General features: G+C 42.9%; 1 protein-coding gene across 3 annotated transcripts; it reads right to left on the bottom strand.

Annotated features, from left to right (window-relative positions):
* Positions 1-51: 51 nt before the first annotated feature.
* On the bottom strand, positions 52-14,932 carry DHX40 (DEAH-box helicase 40). Of its 3 annotated transcripts, none has more exons than XM_055796624.1 (17): positions 14,541-14,932; positions 14,113-14,258; positions 13,618-13,737; positions 12,220-12,450; positions 11,953-12,019; positions 11,250-11,381; positions 9,755-9,854; positions 9,202-9,288; positions 8,513-8,695; positions 7,889-7,969; positions 7,054-7,211; positions 4,785-4,899; positions 4,388-4,496; positions 3,962-4,056; positions 3,336-3,405; positions 2,716-2,944; positions 52-836 (listed from the first exon to the last, which is right to left on the bottom strand). In XM_055796624.1, exons 2-17 carry the CDS (start codon positions 14,173-14,175, stop codon positions 697-699), a joined length of 1,980 nt encoding a protein of 659 aa, XP_055652599.1. In that variant the 5' UTR covers positions 14,176-14,258; positions 14,541-14,932; the 3' UTR covers positions 52-696. The 3 variants fall into 3 exon arrangements, with proteins under 3 accessions (XP_055652599.1, XP_055652598.1, XP_055652597.1); XM_055796623.1 differs by having other exon boundaries at positions 52-833; positions 14,537-14,775; XM_055796622.1 differs by having other exon boundaries at positions 14,537-14,773.
* Between the last annotated feature and the right edge of the window lie 4,995 nt (positions 14,933-19,927).

Raw genomic sequence — 19,927 nt, 5'->3', positions numbered from 1 at the left:
GGTTGGGTTTTTTTTTTTTTTACCAAATGGAAAACACACAGTGCTAAGTCATCTCTGACAAAAATTATGCATTGTGAATGTGAAAACATTTACAAAATATTTTGCATACAAAGACATCTTCAACTAGAAACACGACTGTACACAGTACAGTACAACACAGAATAGGAACAACAACTGTTTGCAACAGAGAATGCAGGTGGCAAACGCCTTTTTGAATGTGGGTCCTGATGGTTCCATCATTAAAAGTACACTACCTACAGATTTTCCTGAGTAGTGACAAGCATGAAGACTGTACAGCCACAATTGTACAAAGTAAAATGGATAACACGCCACAGTTCCACTCCTTTAAAAAATAAAAACCTGTAAGAAAGTTTTATTAACAACGGCAGTGAGGCCACTGAGACCTTTTTATGTCAACTAAATGCCACGGAATTGGCACCACAGGGTCACATCTTCATCCACATGAGGCTCCTAAATTGTTGCCAGTGACATGTAGCAACAAAATTCAGCTTGGTAACTTTTTCCTTGCTGGATGCAGCAGAAGCAAGATTGCGTTTGTATGCTTCAGCACTCAAACTTACCACAAAGCAGAAGTTTTCCATCATTCCAGTTAGTCATTTTGCATTATGCAAACATACCCAGAACAACTGCACCAAACTGCCTTTCCTCACAGTTGGTGTAGAGCAGCCACGAGGATTACCCCATTTCTTTCAATGGCCCACTTAAACCCTGTGCTCTTTGCTGCTTTCTCTCAAGATAGCGAGCTCGGGCATCCAGTATTGACTGATCATCATTCCTTCTCTCCAGCTTCTTTGCAGAGTTGTCTGTGACTGCTTCTGGGGGGAGAGAAGAGAGAGGAATATACCCTTCATGTCAAAAAAACTAAACAGCATTACAATTCCTCCTATTTTTAGAATATCCAAAAACCCCCAACAGAATCTCAAGTGTTTTTCAAGTCCAAATCAGTCAGTTGAATGACTTCCAGAGAGGACAGACAGTACCACAAAAAGGAAGGAAAAAAAAATTTTAAAAAATTTGTGCCTTAAATCCCATGTCAATATTTGCAGCTGGGCTCATCTCAGCCCCAAATGTGTATCTTGCTTTTTACTGTAGCAGATACACTATGCATCTTGTGACCTGTGCACCTGTTCCTTCTCTAAATTACATATCTCAAACTCAGGTTTAGGCAGGAGAGGGACAGCACTGGGAGCAGGCAAAAAAAAAAAAAGCAGCAGCTTAGACTAAACTATCTTTATAAATTTCTGGAGTGAGGATAACATACAGATACAGGAGTGGGGAAAGTCAACACTCCAGATCAGACATCACTAAAAATGCATGTTTTCCCACTGAGCGGAGACCTTGGGAGTGCTTCTCCCAGACGGAAAGAAATGCAGAAAATACTTTGTTTAAAATAATATTTAAAGTAATAACAGGAAAAAAATAAAATCATCCAAGGCCTCCAAGAGCCCAAGTATTGTATGAATGAAGCAGCTCCTGTAGCCTGTTCCTAGGGCTTTGGGGCTGGGCACCAGATTCTTTGATATGAGGAAGGAGCTTTAATCAGCATTCACTATTGGAACACTTGTAATTATTCTGTCATGGAGTCAAACAACAATAATTCAGCTCATGTTCCAGCCTTTCCTTCCATTGGGCATTAATTAAGCCTTTGTCAGCTACTCAGCCACCTATTTTTATGAAGCTCCCAGAAATACAGCATCTGTGAGGTCAATCTTAATCTCAAATTAATTTACAATTGCCTGGTGAAGTCAAAAAGTTAAGGGGAATGAAGAGAACAAACTTCAGCTTCTTGGACCTCAGATAAGTAGATGAGGTTCCTCTGCATTGTCCAGTAATGCAAATATCCTTTCCAGCAAATGTATAGCAAAATCCAATTCATATTTTTATCATTTTAAATGGCTGTTTTAATAATGCAGGACAGAAAGAAATGCTGGCCTGAGCACAAGAGTCTAACAATAGAAAAATAGAAAAAATGTAAAGAAACTGAAGAGAATCTATATTGCCTAGACCGTATATTAAAACAATGTTTTGAAAGGGTCAACTCAGGAGTAGAAAGGCCCTTTGAATACTTGGCTGCTTTACAAAACCTGCTGACAGAAGAATTCAAAGAATGTCAAGCAGCCAGATCAGTTAGCAGGCAGTTTTAATTAAAACTGACTGTTTAAACATATGGCATTAAATTCATTGTCAGAATGAAGACATTCACCAAAATGTGAGACTTTTTCCCTCTGTGTTTCTTTGTTTGATGTGGTTTTTGGGTTGGTGTGGGGTTTTGGTTGTTTGGGGTTTTTTTGGTGGGTCTTTTTTTACCCTCCCCCTCACACCACAGCCCTTAGGAGTTCTCTCAGAACAGTATTATTTTGGGTATCTGTACCTAGATACCCTTTGCAAACTTAAATAATAGTCAGACTCAAACGCTTTTATTCAGCTCTGTGTTAAAGTTCTGCTCCTGTCAGCTATAGTAAACCAAAAGCATAGCAAGAACCAGCAAGTAAACAGCACTACATGCACCACAGAGGCAAGAAAATAAGAATTGCAGAACTTCAGTAAGAAAACTGCAAGAACTACACATACCAAATATATTTAGCATACTCAAATCAACACCTACTAGTCTAGAATGCAGTGACATAATATACACACGTCTACAACAACCAAAAAGCTACACACATCATAGATACAGACTAATAATGTGCTTACCATTCTGCCTTTTAAGATCCTCTTTATATTTCCACTTGGTTATTTCCTCTTCAGTTACTTCTTCCCGTGCCACACTGCTCAGTTCATATGCATCAATTTGATGCAATCTGGGCAACAAGTCTTTGACCCATTCATAGCGAACAGGACAGACTGTCCTGACATAGATCTTGGATGTCACTGTGACATCATGGAAGATGATCCACTCGAGAAGAGTCTCCTGGTTATACAGCTGCAAAATAAAAGATTTTTTCAGAACTGATACAAAAGATTTTTTTATTTCTCGAGCACCTTGCACTGGAATATCTTCCAATGCTTCAGATGCAATAATGAATGAGATAAAGCTGACATCACCCTAAATTTTCAGACAAGAAAACTAAGGCATAATAACTTGCTTAAAATTGCTCAGGAAACCCAAAGAGCCGAGAAGAAGCTCAGTCTATGCCATACTTGTTTCATAAACCAAACATGTACCAAATGTGAAGAAATGAGGCTCTTCCCCACTCTCGAAATGAACACTGCACCAGTGCTTCTCCTGGCCATAACTTCACACAAACAAAAGAAGAATTTACAGGGACCTGCCTTTTACTTTGCTACTTTATTAACAGACTTTGGTAACTTACTGTAGATGAAGGATGGATATAGACTATGCTGCCATGTCCGTCCATTGTGCAGAATGTCCTGGCTGCAGATCTGAAAGATTGGCGGGGAAAAAAAAAATAAATATATATACAATGAAACATAGTTTGCTGTGATTAGAAAGAAACACTAATCAGCAGCAGAACAGAAGAAAACTCAAAATATACAAACAGAGGAAGATCCTTCCAGAGTTAAACTGCACAAAAACTAATGAAGAATGAAATATCTGTCTGATTTACCACAGTAACACTGCAGGTAGAACACCACAATAACAAACAGGGTTTGGGACCGAAGTCTGTGACAGCCGCAATAATTAGAAATTTCCAAGCTCTCTAGTTTAATATCTGGAACTACCCATCAGCTTGTGAGTTCATTAGACAGACAGAAAAATTACAATTCCAAGGATGTAAGCAACTTCCCCAGGAATGTCATGAGAGTCAAAAGCAGAGTACCTGCCAGGCTTCCAGCCCTGTGCACAAACACCACCTTCTGCTGCAATTGCTACTTTTAAAAATATACGGCCTTACTATTCTGTTTCAATATACAGCTGCACCTTTAAAGAATATGCATAATATTTTTTCCATTCAGTTCTCCAAACTTCATTACTTACCTCCTAGCTACATTGATAAAGTATCCTGCACACAGACATCTTCTTAGCAGTTCAGTTCTGGAACCTTCAAACGTCTCTTTGGGGAAATCTGGCAGCTATTGTAAAGAAAAAACAACATGAATCTGTATCTTTCCTAAAAAATAGTGGCTACACCCCCTCCATCACATAGATTTTAAACCCTGGGTTTCTCACCTTACAGAAACCATGAGGAAAGGAGAAAAACCCTCCTTATTTATTACCACCACCATACCTGTTAGTTACACAAGCGACAGCAAGGATACACTAATAAATATGTAAGTGGATTAGTTTCTACTGGAGAAAGGCAGCAGCCATCTGGTAAAGGCTCAGTCTTTGTCTTCAGACTCAGTACATATCTTAAGTATACACTTATATAACTGAATCCTATATAAAAATTGTAATTTTTACCTGTTTCAGTTTACTGATTATTTCCCGAAGTTGCTTTTCCACACTAAAAGCAGATTTTAAAGCTCTCCAATGGATCCAGTATTTCTGGCACCAAGCTGAAGGAGACTTGCTGAGAACAGAAATACTTGTATTATAAAGAAGCCCTTTGTAAGCTGCAGGCAGAAAGTTGCCTCTATTTTTTGTTATGGTCGTACAAAGAAGGCAACCTACACAGCCAGATACTTTGTTAGTTTAAATAATACATGTCTTGATAGAAATCAAGAGATCTCAATACAGAATCTATCTGCAGTTAGGTGTAAGTACATACATGGGCATACACGCAATGTATCTAAAAACCATCAGCAGCTGGGAGTTATGAACAACGCAAAACCACTTACTCTATGGAATAATTTTATACCTTGCTTTGCACTGTTCAAAAATATTTAAGAGGGTTGCAAAGTCATTGCATCCTCCCACTTGTGAGGAAAGTTCCTGGTGTTGTAGCTCAGCTTCCTTTTGCTTCTGAGGATCACCTGAGGAAGTAAGTTATATCTCACTTTAACAAAGCGATTTTTATCACTCCTACTTCATTTTCTGTTAGCATCTCTTCAAGGTGTGTTTAACAGCCTTGGCTCTTTATTCAAGTTATTTTTAGATTTGTCTCTCCTCTACAGCTGCATTTACAGTTCCTCCTCCTTCTACTAGTGCTGAACAAGAACACGTAGATGCTATTAAATCTGTGATTGATCTCACCAGTCAACATTAGAGATGAAGAATTCTAGTCTCTCAGAAAGAAAGGTTCTACATATTTCTCCCTCACCATCAATTCAGATGCCAACATGGAAAGATAAAGGAACAGTGACGTTAAACAGCTCACAGGGATCAAGTGAAAGTTTTGCCCCAAGAGAAGAGAGAGAAAAAAAAAAAAAGAAAAAAAAAAGACTGTTGAAACCACCTCATCATAGCACCACCTAATCTATTTAACTCAGCTTTTGTCCTAGTACTCAAGTGCCGCAGTAATGGCAATCTTAAAGTAAATAAGAGTCTAGAAAAAATGTGATCTGTGAGTTTAGTAGGAATTCCCCTTCACTAAATGCTAGGAATGTACTAAGCAAAAGCAACACTTCCAAAGTGTTCTTTCAAGTTTTAAAGACCTAAAGAATTTTTCCCCAGTACAACCCATTTCCCTCAGTAGAGGGGAATATGGTTGCAAAAGCCAACGCATGGCATTGCTGCTGTACTGCAGACAATGCCAGAATTCTTAGGTATTAAAAGTAACACCAACGAAGTAAGGAGGCCTGTTTGTACACATATTGCACATGAGCAAGTGCCTTCAGGATGGGAGCCTCTGTGTTGGGTGCTAAGGCATGGGGTTGCTGGAGAGTAACGAACATGTGTGCATTAGCTAGCTGAACAGATAACAAGGGCATCTTGCCAGATGGAGGATGGGAAAGCAAATGGACGTTTATGGGAATCTGAAAGACCCCAGAGCAGAATCCAGGCTATCAGTACTGTCAGCAGCGTCTTTAGCTGTTGCACTAACGGGCACGGTTAATAGACTACAGAGATAACTGGACAAGAGCCACTGAGTGACTAGAAAGGACAAAGGTCTCCCACAAAGACTGTGCTACATATAAAGACTGTATGTAGCACAGTTAGGAGGGAAGGGGGGTGGCAGGCAGGAGGGGAAGGAGATAGGAAGGAGGACATGAGAGACCGAGTTTAGCACTAGTGAGAGGTGCTAGCTTGGAACCACAGCAAAATTACATTTTTCATTTAGAAAAACACAAGCAATGGAGGCAGTGAGAAGCTCAGCTTCTCACAGTAACTTAACAGGTCTATTTCATTACACAGAGTTACTGAACAGAAAAGCCAATCCAGAGATGACCCCATTTGTTCAGAACAAATTAATCAGTCCCCGTTGTCTGTACTTAAACCAACAGCAAAACATCTGCTGTGATGCATTTTGGTTTTCTGGTGGTCTTGGGTTTGGTATTTTTTTGGGGGTGTGGGGGGTGTGTTGAGGTTTTTCTTCTCTTCTTTTTGCCCTCTAACACAGTTTTCCCCCTTATCACCTCTCAGCAATCCACTCACCTGTATGTTGCTTTACAGCTCACAGCCCTGGGACAAAATCAACCCAATTCCATGCTATTTTGAAGCTTTTGGAGCAGCATTCGTACCATGCAGTGTGGCCCAACTCCAAGACCACAGAAAGTTGTAAATACATATGGGCAAAGTGCTGTTGTGTATTTGTTCTAATCTTACCTACAGACCTGCTACAACATACTCTGAGGGACAAGGCATTGCACTTGAGGAATCCTCGCACCGCAACATAAGGGCTTTAAAGCATTGATTTCAGGTAAATACTTATGTCGCCCACCAGTGTTGGTCCCAACTAAGCAGACCAGCTTGCTCCCTGGCAGGAGTATCCTCATGCTCAAGTAAACGCTTGTGCTACCACCGTTCAAATTACAAATCAGTTCCCACTTTATAACCCAGAGATACACCTGTAAGATACTGTGGCCTCACCAGCTGGTAGCACACAAAACTACTGAGAGCAAAAACCCCTGCAGAGGGAAGCCATAGAAAAGGTCTCCAGGTGAAGCAGTGTGGGCTGCAAAACATGTCCCTGTCCAAGCAGAACTCCCCACCCACCCAAGGCTGCTTTGGGATAAGGGGCTTCCTACCTGGACGAATGAAGACGTTTTCCACAGACAACATGGCTGCTATGGGAAGTAGCAAATCTTCACAGTCAAGTGAAGCAGCTTTTATGACAGCGCAGGTCAGGTTGGGAGGGAGGGGAAACTGCACCAGGAATTCACCCAGTCTTGTCACGTGGCCTTTCCTTATCCCAGGAAAAAGATTTAAATATCAGATTCAACAGAACTGCATTTAAATGTAAATTGGAATGTGCACACACAACATCAGCCACCATATACTGATAAAGAGCATGAAAGAAGCGTTTCCCTCTGGACTGTTCTAACGCTGCAGTCTGCGTGTGCTCAGCTAGGTGCCGGAGTCATTAAGCAAGTGTCATGAGCAGAAGAATGTTTCACCTTTCTCCAGCTCGCTTATGCCTACTTCAGGGCAGGCAAAGACAGCTTTTTAAGTGTATCAGATGCTTAAGATTAAAACTTTTTTTTTTTTTTTTTTGCAAGAAGAATTCCTGGAAGCTCAGGATAAGATCTTGCTTCCTGTCTCGAGTTCTAAGCACCTTCATCACAAAATTATGGGATCTGTTCTCGAGCTACAGCACACAGAGTTGAGGTAATTTGTCTGAGGTCACTCAGGAACTCCAGGACAATATGGAGAAATTAGTCTGTATCTCTCAAGCCCTAAGCCATTCTCTAACCCTAATTTTACAGGCAGTCTATCAACTAACCCAGCAGTTCACTTCCTGGTCTAATGAGGAAACATTCTACTGCTGAGGGAAGTCCTTTAGTCCACATTAAGAACTCACTACCACCAGTTAAACCATTAGGTTTTAAATTCTTGTAGTGACTATACTCCTTTATTTTTTACCTGTCAATAGCATCACACTGGTAAAGTTCCTTGAGAGCTTCTAAAATATGCCTTTCTTCAGGGCGGTCCAAATAGGGAAATCTATAGTGAAAAATGAAGTAAGAAAAATCTCACTGTTCAGACTCAGTATAGCTTTGTTAATTTTCAGTTATTAAAATGCTTTTTTTAACCTTACAATACATGTTTCTGACCAAAGTGCACATAAGCATCTCCTGCGTATGGGTGTGTTACTACACGTACAGCCACAAGCTGGAGAGTTTACGAACCCCAGCATGGCACATGCAAAGACTAACTACTTTCTGCACACATATGATCCTAAAATTAAACGATTCCACAGAGATGAAGCTTTTGGGATATAAGCATCAGTATTTTAAAGGAACATTATTGACTACTTAATTTTGGAGAGAAGGAGCTAGTTTTGGCAGAAACTCAAACTGAACTTCAGCTCAAGATCCAATCTGGCATTAAAGACAGAGGAGAACAGCAGAAAAGCTGATTGTATCAAAGTGTCACAGTTGGCCGGGGACCTAATCCTGCCTCCTGCCAACAGGCTGTTGGTGCCTGTGCTGCCTTGCTGCTGAGACGCAGGAAGAAAATGATAATCCCCCCTGCTGTGGAGGTTACCTTATGACATCATGCACAGAAAGGCACTTCAAGGTCAGGATCACAGATGTCAGGCTGGTTCTCTTGATCTCTGGGACTGTGTGATCAGGCATACATTGCTCCCAGAATTCTTTGCTGTATAGCCGATAGCTTTTTCCAGATGATGTCCTGCCAGCTCGGCCAGCTCGTTGCCTCGCTTCGCTCCTTCCAAAACAGAAAGGCAGGGGAAAAAAAAACCCCCAACATCCCAACTCTTGATCCCTTCTGTTATTATCCAAAGAAGCGCACTGTAATTATGATAAATAGCAGCAATTTTTATGCTTGTAGATGGAAGACATATTATACTGTGCGGCAACTGAGAAATCCAGCAATGCAAGAACTAGCAGAATGTAAAAGCATTTCAATGCAAGGGAAGATTGTTTTAAGCTTCTTTGAATCAGGCTGTTGTATTCAGCAAACACAAGATGACATGTGAGCCACTGTTTAGACTACAGACAATGCACTGTCAATTCCTTCTCAATGTCTGTAACTTCTAAGAAATTATACATCCTGAACCACTTTTTATTTAGCAGCAAACAAAATTACTTTAAATTATGGAGCCTCAAAGCTACCCCCCTTTCCTTTTTTTTTTTTCCTAAAGATCAACCAATATGCAGTATTATCAGAGCTACTCTGAGAAACACTGAGCACACGACCTTTTTAAAACTTACTTTGAAATGGGAACCACCTCCAGTATGTCCAAGCCGACTCGGGGGTTATGATTCAACTGCTTCACAAATCCACTATCTACTACATATCTGAAAAAGATTCATACTCTGTCAGAGAAGAAAACGACAGAGGTCTCAGTAGAGAGACAGGTCACTGACACATGAAAACCATCAGAGCCAGAAGACATTTACTCTACAATCGCTGCAAACAGGTAGTTGAACTTTGCAGGTCAGCTGCAGCCCTACAGTGGTTCAGCCTACAGGGTGTTGACAGATAACACCTCCCAGCACCCAAGGAGACCATGCTCATTTAACAGAGCTGAGATTTGATTTCAGATTAGGGTCAAACAATATTAAGCCATCTGTAAGACTATAGGATAGTATCAAGGGTGTTGTGTTTTTTTTTTTTATTCACTGCATACGCACAGAAAAGGCAACAAGTAATTATTGGACAGGTATAGTAACAGAAGGAAATCAGACACGTTTTTCCAAATCTAGTAGAACTTTCTTAATTATTCCCTCTGTTTCAGCTTTTAGAAAGAACAGGAAACAATACCTGACTCCTTCAATCGTCAGAGATGTCGCAGCAATGTTTGTGGATACCACACATTTTCTAATGCCTGCGGGAGCTGGCAGAAATATTCTTTTCTGTTGATCTAAAATGACAGGTAGTCAGTCAATTCGTTACGTCACAATGCTCCAATTTCAAACCACATCTTTAATGTTGGGCAAACTTACTCAAATGCTTAGTGAAAGTCACTTGAATGAAATTAGAAAGTGAATCACTTAACATTCTAAAATACAGATTTGGTATTATTTTAGCATATGCCAGAAATGGGAGAGTATCTTCTTTATTGCTTGCATATTCAAGAATATTTTGAGATCAAGAAAGGCCAACTCTCCTGGATGTTTCCTAAACCAGAGCTAGGAAAAACAAATAAAATCTCTGATCTTAATAGAACCTTCATGAAGGATTTGAAGGGTTTTAACAATCAGAGCAAGTGAAGGTGAACATGAAAAGATTCAGTTAAATCCCCCACGTTTCCAGCAAATCTTCTTCTAACATGGAAACTGCTTGCACTGCTTTGTTACATTAGTTCATTTGGCTTTCCAAGGAACCAAAAAAGGAGGTGGAAATTCAGATTTCCCCTGAATTTTTCTGTTATTATACTTGAAAAATATAAAAATCTCTTTCAGGAAAAGTCTTTCTGTATTTAAAAATATTCAAATATAGTGGCCTCTGAGAAACTACCATGAAAGAAAAAAAACAACCCAAAACCCACACATTACTACTCTCAGTCAGGAATCTAACATCTAACATGGAGTAAGGAAGAAGCTAGACTTTTCTTTTACGCAACTTTTCATTTTGCTCTTTCAAGAAAGCAAAAATTTACTCTGTTACCAGATTTTTCCTCTCACCACCACTTCCAGACGGAAACTGCCGTCCTGCTCTTCTGAACATTTATTCAACCTCTTGGCATTCTACATACTGCACCCACACGTTTACACATCACACTCGAGTTCATCTGAAAATGCAGTCTGTGTACGGTAAAGGTCAAAAGGCCTTTGTTTTTAACTCTTCAAAACTAACGGTGGTATTGCTGCCAAATAAAACAGACTGACTCATTCTGATAACCTGTACTTTTCTACACTGTGTAACACTGTACTACTTCTATATTCTCTTACAGATCTACTCTCCTCACCAAAAACCTACTGGCAATATCTTTTCCATATAGAATAAAGCATGAGTGTCTAAATAAGACATCTGAACTGTCAGTTACACAATATCCCCTTCCCAAGCCAGAGACCATTCCAGTGGATATGAATTTTAACTGGAGGCTTCTGTGCAAGTACGGAGAAGGCTGAATTTTGACTAGTTTATGAATGCCACAAAAAAAATCCCGTAATGCTATAATATTGTAACAAATGGGTTAATGAATGCCATTTTTCCCCAATTACAATAGAAATATTTGCTTAGGATACTGTTTATAACAACTCATGCAGTTAATGCAGTTGTGAATTAAGTTCCTAAGGACATTATATGCCCTTACCTGTTGACATCGACCCATACAATGGTAAGATAAGCAGACCTTCAACAGACCGATCGTGTACTTCGTACCGGTAATCAATAGATTCTGCTTTCTTGAAAAGTAAGTCACAAGCTCTTTCTATCTCAATTTGACCTAAAAAAACATACAAGAGCATTTAAACGACCTATGCAGCTACAACTCTGCCTTCCTAGTTTGCAACACCTTTAAACAAAATTGTTTTGCCAGTATTACAGAGTCATCAACACCATTACAAGAAGGAAGTAATATTTATGAGAGTTATTTTAGGAGGCGACACCTAGTCTTTCCCCAGTGCCTCTCACCAAGGCTTTTCCTTAAAAGACGACTGCGTAAGTGCCTGGCCCATGCATTGATGTCAGGTTTTGCAGCTAAAGAATTTCTCCCTTCCTGAATTAATGAAATAAACCACATGGACAATACACAGTAAATTTGGCACAGGAAGAAAAGCGCATATGCACACTTTTAAGTTAATGTTTTGCTTATCTGATCTCATAGGCATGGATATACCTAAACACGCTGTTGAAAACTATCACTTTGCAGGACTATGTATGTCAACCTGCAACTTTCCCTTCTCTACTTACTGCTCAGGGACAAACTAGACAATCATTGGAAGGATGTACTGTTTTGCTGGCAATGCCATGCTTCACCTGGAATAACCATCAGTTGTTGAAAGAAAAATTCGCACCTGTCAGGAAAACCAAGATGTCACCTTCTGGTTCATTTAAGTGGATATCCAACGTCACTTTTACAGCCTGAAACAAACAACACACAAGCCAGTAACAGCTGGAATCTCGCTTACTCTTTCTAAACCTCATAGTACTAATTCTTTCTATATCCTGCAGAGATGCTAGGAACACAGCAATCAAGCAGCTACTCCTTGTGGTCTTTCACAGATGAACATCATACCAAGAACACAGAACACAGTACAGAAACAAAGTAAACCAGGCCAGACCTCTGTAACATACGCAGAGCTGCCTATGTCCCTTGGACTGAGCAGGTTGCAGAATATCTCCTTGACAGGATAACTTCTTCCTGGAATATGCAGCACTGAACAGTCTCCAAAGAACTCCGAAAGCTTGTCTACCTCCAGGGTTGCTGACATCACCACCACTTTCATATCCACCTTCCTGTTTGGTGGTTTCTTCTGTAGAAATAGCTTCTTCAGCAAACCAAATAAAATATCCTAACAGAAAAACAGAAGTAACTTAGATTAGTACCCCAGTTTCCTTTGAAGTGCCTGAAAAACTTTGAAGAGCCTGATTTTATCCTGCTGATACAGAGAAGACAGAAAATCACATCTTCAGGGCCTAAACATTGAGAAAAATACATACACTTAACCTGGTAATCTTTCAAGCACACCAATTGATTTCTAGAATTTAATTATTTTTTTATCAGCTCTTCTCACAGCCTATAAACACAATCAATGTAACTTAAAATCCTTTGGTTTTCATTTTTCTATTCTCAGCATCAAGTCATTTGCAAGCAGTTACGTCGGACCCATTGTAAAAAGTCATCACCTTTGTCCAACGTACATTACCTGACTGAGTGTGCACCCTCCTTTGTTGTACTATTTATTGTTATGACTTCAGGAAGTTTATTTTACTCCACAGTGCTCTGGATTAAAAATATGCTCCCTTTAGTTAGGCACAGGTGATGGAGCAGTAACTTCACCCTAGCTCAGTTACCTGCAATACCCTCAGATGCTTGAGGGCAGAACTGGGATTCAGAAAGCATTTTCGCTTTTCACCAGCTGAACTGGTAGATTGTTTGCTGGACTGGTAGTTTGTTTGGCACACAATCTCTTCAGGACTGAGTGACTCGAGTGTCACTTTGCTTGCCACAAAAAGGTCAGAGTGACATTTGATAGCTTTTGGTATTGAGGTCAGCCTAGATACTTCCATGACCCCAAAACCCATAATCTCTTTGCACAATTCATATACACACCCTAAAAAACATTAGGCCTTAGAGTGAGAGAAACATTTCAGGGTTTCATTTGTTTGTGTGTGGTTTTTTTTAATTTGGATTCTATAAAGTTTGTGTTTACTGTGCTGGCTTCAAACTCCTGGAAATTTTTGGAAAGCATGCAACAGCCAGCCAAGTTTAAACTGCTTTCAGACACAACAACTGCTACAATTCCAACAGGATTACAAGCCGCATCTTATTTTCAGATTGTGCAGCATGTAATAAACAAAGCAGCAATTCTATGGTCTACGACACAAAAGGATAAAGCGCATCCTTATAAAGTCAAGCAAAATCCTCAAGGATTGTGCAGCTGTGAAAGAAAGGTATAAGCAAACCTCAGTTAAGGAGAAACAGTGACCCAAAAGGACAGACTTAAGGCAACACTCACAGTGCTGAGGCTCCGCTCATGGGCTTCATCCAAAATGATGATACCGTACTTGCTGAGCAGGGGGTCTGCCAGTATTTGCCTCAATAAGCAGCCATCGGTCATATACTTGATGGCAGTATCCTGAAAGGTTTAATTAGACATTCAGCTGTTATCCTGGATTTTTACTTCAAAGTAAACACATCTACACAGATCACATATTTGTCCATAATATGGACTGAGATTGCATCCCAGGTGCTTGGCAATGTTTCACTTATAGGGTGTTCAAAAAAACTTCATCAAATGAGTTATATGATACATACAACTGCAGCTTCACCACAGCTAGGACGGATGGCTTCTCAAGTCTCTGAGACCTTCTACATGCAAAGCCCCAGGAAAGGCAACAGGGCCGTGCCACTCCACGGAGAGGCCTACAAGCTAAAAAATGAGCCATAGCCCACCAACCCCCCCCACCCTGCCCTGACAACACGTAGAGGAACACAGTCCTCAGAGCCCTACCTCGGTGGTGCAGTCATCGAAGCGGACCTGGTACCCCACGACGCTCCCCAGTGAACAGCCCATCTCCTCAGCCACCCGCTGGGCCACCGAGATGGTGGCGACGCGCCGGGGCTGGGTGACACCGATAGCCCCATGCTTGGCCAGGCCTGCGGAAGAGACAGGGAGCACAGGGACACTGAGCCATGCTGCTGAGTCAGCTTATACACAGGTACCTACATAACGTACATAGGGCCTTTTTTTCTTTTTTTTTTAGTTTAACAAGTTTAATCAAGGCACCTCTCACCACACGCACAAGGGCACGGCCCTGAAGCTGCGCCCCCCTGGGGGACAGGGGGATTTATCTCTGCTTATCCCCCACGTTTCTGGACCCAGGCTGCAACGCAGAGGGGACTCTCAGGGGTTCCCCCCGCTCCCCGGCCGTTACCTGCCTCGAAGAGGTACTTGGGCAGCTGCGTGCTTTTGCCGCTGCCCGTCTCGCCGGTGACGATAAGGAAGGGCCGCTCCTTCACGGCCTCCACCAGGGCCCGGCGGTGCCGGCGGATGGGCAGGGCAGCGCCCGCCATGACGGCTGGGCAGGGGGGCGGCCCCGCCTCCGGGGGGGGCCGGGTGAGGCCGAGGGAGCGGGCCCCGGGTGAGGCCTTGGGGAGCGGCCCGGGTGAGGAGGGGGTCCCCGGCCGAGGGAGCGGAGCCCGGGTGAGGAGGGGGACGGGGGTCCTGAATGAGGAGGGAACGGGCCCCAGGTGAGGAGGGGAGCCCCCGGGCGAGGAGGCCGCGCAGCACACAGCCCCGCACACGGAAGCGCCGCCGGCGCGCACGGCGATGACGTCCGCTGTTTACGCACAGCTCACGGCCCGCGCCGGCCTCCGCGCCCCGCCCCCTCCTCAAGCCCCGCCCCCCAACGCGCAGGGCCCCAGGCCCCGCCCCTCCACGTAGGCCCCGCCTCCGGACTCTTCTCAGCCCTCAGCCCCAGGCAGCGGCTCCCCCCGTGGTTACTCAAACCCGTTACTTTTTGCCTCAGATCCGCTGCAGCTGTTCACAGCGGCGTTTGCTCCGTCCTGAGGAACGGTGCCAGCGCAGGGAAACCTAGCGGCGCCGCTCTTCGTGCCGGCCCAGGCCCAGGCCCAGGCCCAGTGCCTCAGCCCCTGCAGGCCTGGCACAGCTGAACTGCGGTTTGAAATCAAACGGCTCGCAGGTGGCATAACTAGTGCTTCTCACAGCAGGTGAGATAGCCCCTCACTGTGGATGCAGTGGGTTGAGGAGCCACGATGGGGGGGAAAACAGCTCCATAAAACCAAGGGTATCTGCGACGGCCCACGCTGAGGACGCCTGGATGTGCCACCCCCGGCCTGCCAGCGCCCGGGCAGCGCCCGTGAGCTCCTGTAAGGCCTGCAGGTGGCAAGCGATGCCCGCTGAACGCGGACCCAGCCTGCGCTCCGGCTCCCCAGCTCATGCCTAACGGCTGCAACTAAATCCCTTTTTCTGCTAAAGCACAATTACTGCACTGGGCTTTGTCCGGGGGCGCCGTAACGTTTGTTTCCCTTACGAGTCCCGCGTATGTTAATGTGTCACCTTCCATTATGCTCTATCAGTGACAAGAATCACACAGTAGATTTGTCATTTTACTAGGACCGGGTTTGAGCCACCTACTGACTCCAGTCACCACCCCAGTTTCTACCTCGGATACAATGGGAGGAATATTTACCTACTGGCTCAGGCTCCGTGCTGGGGGCTGAGCCGGGCGCATTCGCAATGCACTCTGAAGCTTGGAAAATGTTACAGCAGTCCCCAGTGCTGCCAACTTCGGATAGGTCTAACCTATAAATATTTGTTTAGTCTGTCTACGAACTGGCATTGTAAAAATCACAGCAGATAAGCTGGTTTTTTTGCCCTTCCTCACTAACACAGCCTGAGAGAAGAGAACATTGCAGTAACCGTTTCATTATGGTACCACAACTAGGAGAGATAGCTGGTATTATGTCTCCGGGTTTATTGCTTTGAGATGTTTGCAACAATCCCACAAAAAAAAAAAAAAAGACAGACAGACAAATCCCTTCTCCAAAGGTACACAAACATCCATCAGCTACTGAGAAATCATCCGTATGTTAGTCTTTTTTGCAACATGCAGACTCCTACTTCAGGTAGCACTGAGGTATATAAATCTTCCAGTTCTGTCTGAGGTTCTCCTGTAGCAATTACCTAAAATAACTTAAATGCTCCTCTGTAAGCATGACAAGCGTGTCAGTCTAGCAGTAACACTACTATAACCAGCTGATAGCTCTGTTCACTTGGGTACGTAATGGGATGTGCCCATACACTGTATGTTGTTACATCCCTTTATGAAAGCATATCATATTTATTGCCTCGTGATGTACTAATGCCACGTTGCCACTAGTAACTCACACAATTAATGGTGATCATATGCGGTGCTTTATTATTTCTCACTAGAAGCCTCAAACACCTCATTACAGTTTTTGGTATACATTTACTAATAAGTATTTAATGGGTTTCACAGATAAATTTGTATGCATGAATGCATGCACACTAGCACATTCTGCTTGATTTTATTTAAATCACATACTGCTTTTGGCAGACATAGGGGTAGGTAAGGTTTTTCAATTTTCTTTTTTTGTCCTCCTAGACTGGGAATAGCCGATTTGGTTTTAATCAGCCTCTTTGCAGTCTTGAACTTTGTCCTCCTGGAATACAGTGCCATTCATTTAAGGATTTCCCTCTGTCTAATAAACATTAATGAATCACACTCTACAATTCCTTTGTGATCTTATCTCAGTTTCACAGATGGGGAAAACAGAAACAAATTAAGGGGTCTGCACAAACTACAAATCAAAGGCAGAGCTGGGGGAAGAACCCACTAATCCTAGCACAATTCCCTGTTCCAATAACTCTGTAAAAATGCGTTTTTACCCATGCAGCTGCTCTGTCAGTAACTGCGTCGTACAGGGCAGCGTGGTTACTTCCAGGCTAGCCAGAAAGACTGAAATTGCCCTTTTCCTAAGGTTTAGTTTTACACGTAACTGCAGATTCTGTGAGGTGATAGAGGGCTGTAGATCTGCCAGCTTTCTGTACTGAATTATTCCTGAGGATGTCTGTTTTTTCCCTTCTGAGCAGAGGGTATCTTTTCTTTTCTGATTAGCAGAGATGTAGCGAGATATGGGGAATATTCTAGTCCCTACTTGTACACCACAGGTTTATCCGTCTTCCCATAGGACGGACCTGACTTCATGGTGAATTTTCATGTCCTTGCTTTGGGCAAAGTGGTCAATTCCATGATGAACACGGCATCCCTCGGTGCCTGTGAAGAAAACCACATCTATTAATTACATCAAGCGAGTGAAGACAGATAATTGCCTTGTGCCTGGAATCTCTTAAGTAGGGCCACTTTCTAGAAGAAAGGTCCCCAAGCTGTAATTTCAGTACAGACAAACAGAATAAACCAACATTCCCTGCAAGCTGCGCTCCTGTCAGACAACCAGCAGTTTTTTCTGACAGCCAGGATTTTTGTATCACTGGCTGTGAGTCATTATTGAAAAAGCGTTATTCTTAAAAAACAGAGGATGAGCGCTGTAGAAAGAAGGTGTTAGACACAGCAAAAAACCAAAACCCCTTTTACACCTCCATCTGCTATCTTACAGTGCTTTTCTACAAAACATTTACAAATTGACAAGTTTTATTTCAAATTTTGCTCTGCTTGCTAAAAATTGCTTCTTTTTGAAGACAGAATCAGATGCCTTAGCCTTTCTCCTACATAACAAATAGACTTGCCTTGTGTTTAGGTCCATGTAAAACAACCATTTCTACAGTGCAGCCTTTTGCCAGGACAGCCAGGTTACTCATAACTGGATTCACAGGTTTCTGCTAAAAAAGGCTGCAGGAAATACAGCACTGGCAGCAATCTGGACTTCTGCTGGTTTAGCTTGCTTTGTTCAGCAGGTGGCAAGGGACAGGGTATGGCTGGATCCAGGCTAGGAATTGCTCTGCCGGAATAAAATACCACTATTTCTTTGCTGGAAAAGGATTTACAGCATCAAGCTACCCTGAGAGCACATCTCAGCCGCAATCTTGTGCATGACAGTCCCTGTAGAAGCTCCTCTGCCAGATCTCACTTAGCTACCGCCGGCACGCAGGGTAACTGCTACAGCAATTGCTCATCTACTTGCTGTTGGCCGGCCAAACCTGCAGAGCTTGCGCCCAAGGCTGTACCCTTGCCCCTTCCTGAGCCAGCCGGTCCGAGGGTGCCGCAGCTCTGTCTGCAACATGGCCCCAGCCACAGACCTGACCTGCAGTGAATCACAGTTACAGATTCAGGCCTCTCTGCCCCAATCCCACAAATGTTTCTGCACAAACCTTATTGTATTCGGTAGAAGAGACCTGGCATACTCACTGCAAGCCTGAACTATAACTCTTAAAAGCCTGTTTTCTTTTTTCTTTAAAGCAGGTTCATGACAGACTAGCAATTGACTTTGTTAATTTACCACTCTCACACGTACGCCTGCATCACCCTTTTTAAATTTAACTACAGTGTCAGATCTGCAGCTGTTTCCGAGGCCACATACATGAATGATTGCTGCTTCTGCCAGGTGCAAGTATGAATTAAAAGGTCGTGGACTGGGGGAAGGATTAGGCTTTGGCTCAGCTGTTTGCATTCTCACACGGAGCACGATCAGCCCATCCATCCGTCAGCCCGTGCACACGAACCAGACAGGTGAGGAGCTGAATACTGGAAACAATTCAGTGGCGCTTGTATAAAGATACTACCAGAGATGTGCACTGTCTGTGGTTTAAAAAAAGCTTTTACAGCAATCCTCTGAGAGCCCTTGGATCAGTGAAATTATCTGTACAGAAATATAAACGCAGAATGGCATGGGAACAGTCTCCCCGGAGACTGGGGTAGGGTAGATTGGAGAATACCTAAATCTTTGAGTGGTGCCAGAGATTTCTGTGTTAAATTGGAACATTTTCTTCCCACGCTCACCTAAGAAGATGAAGGCAGATGCCCTGACTACGGAGAGCAATCAGGGCAAAAAATTCCAGCAGGCATGGACCAGACCCATGTCCCCAGATCTCCTCCTGAAGCATTGCACTAATTCAAGGCCTTTTGTACCTGCTGTAATGAAAGCTGATGGCTATTTTAAGACCTTCTCATGCTTTTGTTACAACCCATGGGAGGCTTCTGATCTATTTCTGTATATCAGACATCATTTCTCTTCTGACTTCCTTATCAAATGTGCAAAATAATCAATAATTCACTTAGGCTCTACGTTCCCATTAGAGTGCACCACAGCTGTGATTTAAATGTATTTCTGTGGCTGTAAAATAAGCAGCTATCCTAAACTATCCTGGAGTTGTCCTCTTGTATGTGACAGCATCTCCTACCACCCAAAGTAGTTTTATTTCCCCAACTGTTAAATCTAGGACAAAATAAGACTTTTTTATTCTAAATTAAGACCATAGAATAAAAGCAGCTGACCACTTTCCCAGCTTCTGCCCTCACAGACAGGAACATGGGGTGAAGAATTAACCCCTGGCATGAGCTTTTTCTCATGATAAGTCATTAAGAAGAGCCAGATCTCCTTGGTGCTCTCTCAGAATTAGATGCTGATGAACTGGAGACACCCATTGCCCTGCCCTTCCCGTAGCCCTCACCATGCACTGCAGTTAAAGACTCACCTATGATTACAGGGTGGTTTCCCTCCACAGCCTTGTTTTGAAGACCCGAGATTCATGTAGCTTAATTAAAAAGAAAAAAACAGGTATGAAACCCTCCCATCACCTACCATCGATGCTGTCACACCTCCCG

This window comes from Falco peregrinus, chromosome 2, assembly GCF_023634155.1.
Source record: "Falco peregrinus isolate bFalPer1 chromosome 2, bFalPer1.pri, whole genome shotgun sequence".
In the NCBI taxonomy this organism is placed as follows: Eukaryota; Metazoa; Chordata; class Aves; order Falconiformes; family Falconidae; genus Falco; species Falco peregrinus.
The sequence above is the reverse complement of the archived record's forward strand: the minus strand, read 5'-3'. Positions and strand labels throughout refer to the sequence as shown.